Source organism: Oncorhynchus keta, chromosome 28 (genome assembly GCF_023373465.1).
Source record: "Oncorhynchus keta strain PuntledgeMale-10-30-2019 chromosome 28, Oket_V2, whole genome shotgun sequence".
Lineage (NCBI taxonomy): Eukaryota > Metazoa > Chordata > Actinopteri > Salmoniformes > Salmonidae > Oncorhynchus > Oncorhynchus keta.
Genome location: NC_068448.1, coordinates 14690306 through 14696305, shown reverse-complemented (window position 1 = coordinate 14696305; position 6000 = coordinate 14690306). Strand labels below are relative to the sequence as shown.

At 43.1% G+C, this 6000-nt stretch overlaps 1 protein-coding gene across 1 annotated transcript in view; it reads right to left on the bottom strand.

Annotated features, from left to right (window-relative positions):
- LOC118360519 (receptor tyrosine-protein kinase erbB-3-like) overlaps nucleotides 1–1998 on the bottom strand; it is a 38203-nt gene extending 36205 nt beyond the window's left edge. Inside the window, 1 exon segment of the mRNA XM_052484947.1 lies at nucleotides 1580–1998. Within this exon segment, the coding sequence (XP_052340907.1) occupies nucleotides 1580–1614 (35 nt within the window). The 5' untranslated portion in view covers nucleotides 1615–1998.
- Nucleotides 1999–6000: the final 4002 nt, after the last annotated feature.

The following is a 6000-nucleotide window of genomic DNA, read 5'->3' as shown; positions in this document are numbered from 1 at the left end:
AACTACAGGGCATTCGGAAAGTATTCAGACCCCTTGACTTTTTCCACATTTTGTTACGTTACAGCCTTATTCTAAAATTAATTAAATCCTTTTTCCCCAAATCAATCTATACACAATACCCCATAGTGACAAACAAAAACAGGTTTTTAGATTTAAAAAAAAAAAGTAAAACCCCAAAAACTTAAATATCACATTTACATAAGTATTCAGACTCAGTACTTTGTTGAAGCACTTTGGGCAGCGATTATAACTTCAATTCTTCTTGGGTATGACGCTACAAGCTTGGCACACCTGTATTTTTGGGAGTTTCTCCCATTCTTCTTTGCAGATCCCCCTCAAGCTCTGTCAGGTTGGATGGGGAGCGTCGCTGCACAGCTATTTTCAGGTCTCTCCAGAGATGTTCAATCGGGTTCAAGTCCCGGCTCTGGCTGAGCCACTCAAGGACATTCAGAGATGTGTCCCAAAGCCACTCCTGCGTTGTCTTGGCTGTGTGCTTAGGGTCATTGTCCTGTTGGAAGGAGGTCCTGAGCACTCTGGAGCAGGTTTTCATCAAGGATTTCTCTGTACTTTGCTCCGTTCATCTTTCCCTCGATCCTGACTAGTCTCCCACCAGTCGCTGCCGCTGAAAAATATCCCCACAGCATAATGCTTCCACCACCATGATTCATCGTAGGGATGGTGCCAGGTTTCCTCCAGACGTGACACTTGGCATTCAGGCCAAAGATTTCAATCTTGTTTCTCATGTTCTGAGAGTCTTTAGGTGCCTATTGGTAAACTCCAAATGAGCTGTCATGTGCCTTTTAATGAGGAGTGGCTTCCGTCTGGCCACTCTACCATAAAGGCCTGATTGGTGGAGTGCTGCAGGGATGGTTGTCCTTCTGGAAGGTTCTCCCATCTCCACAGAGTGACCATCGGGTTCTTGGTCACCTCCCTGACAAATGCCCTTGTCCCCTGATTGCTCAGTTTGGCCGGGCGGACAGCTCTAGGAAGTCATGGTGGTTCCAAACTTCTTCCATTTAAGAATGATGGAGGCCACTGTGTTCTTGGGGACCTTCAATGCTGCAGAAATGTTTTGGTACCCTGCCCCAGATCTTGCCTCCACACAATCCTGTCTCAGAGCTCTACTGAAAATTCCTTCAATCTCATGGCTTGGTTTTTGCCCTGACTGTCAACTGTGCACTGTCAACTGTGGGACCTTATATAGACAGGTGGGTGCCTTTCCAAATCATGTCCAATCAATTTAATTTACCACAGGTGAACTCCAATCAAGTTGTAGAAACATCTCAAGGGTGATCAATGGAAACAGGATGCGCCTGAGCTTGTGTAAATAAGGTATTTCAGTTTTTTTATATATATAAATCTGCCAAAATATCTTAAAACCTGTTTTCGCTTTGTCATTATGGTGAATTGTGCTTAGATTGATGAGGATTTTATTTTATTTAATCCATTTTAGAATACGGCTGTAACGTAAAAAATGTGGAAAAAGTCAAGGGGTCCGAATACTTTCCGAATGCACTGTATATATGAAAAGTTTGTACTTGATTTAGTGACACATATCAACATTCATAAAATCACTTACCTTCCTGCGTTTGAGACGACGTGGGCTGTAGACATGTTAGAATTACAATACACAGAACGGACATCTGCAAACGGTCCATGCCTAGGTCCAAACCAACCCAATAATAATCATGACCAGGAATACAGTAGCGCAGGTCGGTTTAATCCTCAAGAAGTCCTCAACTCGTTCGATACTTTTTTGGGGAAAGGTCAAACTATTTCAACAAATTATAAATTCAAGGTTGATCTTCATAAGACTCGAGACTCAAGTCTACAGTTATAGGTCCAAATGTCAGTACCACGATTACTTTAAATTTCACTCTAATAAGAAGCCTTTTTAAATTGGCAGATTGACTTGACGCGGAAACATGATCTTATTATTAAATGTGAGTGAATATGGGCGGTGAAAAAATTCCGATATGGTGCGTCAATTCAGACAGAGTTTGGCAAAAGTGAACACGTATTTTGACGCTTAGCTTTCACCCCTCGCGGTGATACAGACCAGATAGGCACTTGATTGGCCAGATCAGTTGGTTTACCAATCAGTGCTCGTTGCTTGTGAGCGCTCGTGGCTGTTTCATTCTGTGACTACTGTAAAACTACTATAATATTTGCAAAATAAATAAAAGGTCAAGGATTAGCCTAATCTAATTTATAAATATATGAAAACACTGCAGATGATTTCAATAGGCCCTTTTTAAATACAATAATATCTAGAAAAATGTGTCATTCAATTCACAGTAATGATGTTTATTATAATATTGTAATAAACCAGTTTTTTAATCTAGTCTTGTGTGTAGCCTATGGTTAAAATGAAAACTCTAATTGGTCAGAATCCTAACATGGAGGCTAATAACAGCATGCTTGATAATCCATGAAAATACATTGTAAGCAAAGGTTAGTAGGCTACTGAAACAATACAATAACATTATTTAGCATCATCCTAAATCTGTTTATTTTACATTCCATGTAGACTATTTTGGAGTAGCGTTACTTTCAGTCAGTAACAGGATTAGGGTCTGAGTGGCTGTACTGTCTCTCCATGCAGTGAAGAGCAGTATTGTCCTCCAGCCCTGTCAACTGGTTAATCAGTCCTGCTTTGATGTGTATGGAACAGCCTGTCACAATGGCATCAGTGTCAAATGGTTAAGTGACTTCTGAACCCAAACCCAGAACATAGAATCTATGCTTCATTCCAACAGAATGGAACACAGAACACACAACTCAGAACAGAGAAGGGCCAACATAGGGCCAACATTCCATGTCATGTGGCATGGAGTGCAGGAAATACATATCTTTGTTGTGATGAATATGTAACACAGTGTTGTTGTTTCCATTTCCATAATTAAGGACTGGGTAGATAAATTGATGTAAAGATATATTCACACTCTTAGACAAAACATAGTAGGTTGAAAATGTTTTGGAACAGTGGCATTTGATTGATTTACATGCATTATAGACACTTATAAAGCTCTTTATAACACTTACATAGACACGTAATACAGCATTTATAGACGCGTTTCAACAAGCTTGTAAACATAGACGCTACCTTGATCAAACAGATATGTTTAAAGTACTGGTTACATCGACATTTGAACATTTGAATAGTGCGTCCATCTAGTGGCGGCATGATGTGACCATTTTACATTTCTCTCAGTGTTTATTTATTTACATCAGACAGGCAGTACCTCATTTGTGTGCGTACATCCCATAGCTGTGCCTTGATTTTGGGGCGGCAGGTAGCCGAGTGGTTAGCGCGTTGGGCCAGTAACAGAAAGGTTGTTACATCGAATCCCCGACATGACATGACAAGGTAAAATAAAATCTGTCTATCTGCCCCTGAACAAGGCAGTTAACACACTGTTCCTAGGCCGTTATTGTAAAATAAGAATTTGTTCTTAACTGACTTGCCTGGTTAAAGAAAAATAAATCCATGTCATATATTTTCCATCCAGCAGGGGGAGACAGAGGTCAGCACTCTGAGTTTCCTCTGCATGGAACACAGAGCCTCTGAAGTTCATTAGCTGAACTTCGGCGCAAAGATTGCACGTTAAGCATGTTATACACATTTAGCCATTCATGTCACATACACAAAATTCATTTTCTAACTATTATAATGGTGTTGCATAAGAACACAATATTCAGAGTTTTTATCACTGAGTTTATTACAGAATTTTCCTGACTTTTCAACTCCAAGGGTCAACTCTTCACTTTGAATATTTTTAATAGCAGATAGAGATGTAAGGGAAATGGAAAGAACAGCCTTCTGTTACTGTCAGCCAGTCCTGAATCTGTCATCTGAGGTTCTATCTACAGACTACAGACTATTATTTTAGACAGACTACTATGAGTGGGATGGCTCCATGACAGACTACTATGATGGCTCCATGACAGACTACTATGATGGCTCCATGACAGACCGCTATGATGGCTCCATGACAGACTACTATGATGGCTCCATGACAGACTACTATGAGTGGGATGGCTCCATGACAGACTACTATGATGGCTCCATGACAGACTACTATGATGGCTCCATGACAGACTACTATGATGGCTCCATGACAGACTACTATGATGGCTCCATGACAGACTACTATGAGTGGGATGGCTCCATGACAGACTACTATGATGGCTCCATGACAGACTACTATGATGGCTCCATGACAGACTACTATGATGGCTCCATGACAGACTACTATGATGGCTCCATGACAGACTATTATGATGGCTCCATGACAGACTACTATGATGGCTCCATGACAGACTACTATGATGGCTCCATGACAGACTACTATGATGGCTCCATGACAGACTACTATGATGGTTACATGACAGACTACTATGATGGCTACATGACAGACTACTATGATGGCTCCATGACAGACTACTATGATGGCTCCATGACAGACTACTATGATGGCTCCATGACAGACTACTATGATGGCTCCATGACTATTATGATGGCTCCATGACAGACTACTATGATGGCTCCATGACAGACTACTATGATGGCTCCATGACAGACTACTATGATGGCTCCATGACAGACTACTATGATGGCTCCATGACAGACTACTATGATGGCTCCATGACAGACTATTATGATGGCTCCATGACAGACCACTATGATGGCTCCATGACAGACTACTATGAGTGGGATGGCTCCATGACAGACTACTATGATGGCTCCATGACAGACTACTATGATGGCTCCATGACAGACTACTATGATGGCTCCATGACAGACTACTATGATGGCTCCATGACAGACTACTATGATGGCTCCATGACAGACTACTATGAGTGGGATGGCTCCATGACAGACTACTATGATGGCTCCATGACAGACTACTATGATGGCTCCATGACAGACTACTATGATGGCTCCATGACAGACTACTATGATGGCTCCATGACAGACTACTATGATGGCTCCATGACAGACTATTATGATGGCTCCATGACAGACTACTATGATGGCTCCATGACAGACTACTATGATGGCTCCATGACAGACTACTATGATGGCTCCATGACAGACTACTATGATGGTTCCATGACAGACTACTATGATGGCTCCATGACAGACTACTATGATGGCTCCATGACAGACTACTATGATGGCTCCATGACAGACTACTATGATGGCTCCATGACAGACTACTATGATGGCTCCATGACAGACTACTATGATGGCTCCATGATTACCCAAGCTTCTGTTGCCAGACATCGTCAGATTCTTCACCAGAGAATCATCATTATCCCTTGTGGCCCTAGCGTGTCCGCCTTTCTGACTGTCTGTCAGTCCGGGGCCAGGCTGTGTGTGGAGGCAGGTTGATGCTCCAGTCCCCAGTCCTCTGCATGGCCTTCACATCCAGGCTGGTCGCCATTCCCTTCAGCAGATTGATGAATTGATTGTGGGGCTGCTGCCAGTGTGTCTGTGCCCTGGGCGAGGGGTGTCCCGGTTACGGAAGAAAATCCCAGCTATGGCACCCGCCCTGGGGCCGCTATTGTGGCTGGCCTGCAGGGGGCCCAGGGGGCCAGGAGCCCAGGGAGCAGCTCTCTCTGACCCACATACTGCTGTCACACCCCTGGAGACACAGCACTGGAGATGGAGGGGAAAGGTTGTGGGGGGCGGATTGGGACGGGGGCTTGGTTAGGGGGCCAGTGCTGGAGCTGGGGGAGTGGGCTCGAAAAACAGGGCTGTTGCAGGGACCGGACATGGGCTAGTGGTATGAGAGGGCTGGGGTGAATAGGGACCTCTGAACACCCCAAAACTAAAAAAAAGTCCTAACTCGATTTGAAGACGTGGAATCGAAATGTTTCCAAGAAACACAAGTTGAATGTTGCCATTTGTATTGATCTAGTATCACCGGACACATACTCACCAATACATATGTACTCCAATCGTCAATCCATTTTTGAGCATTAACATTAATA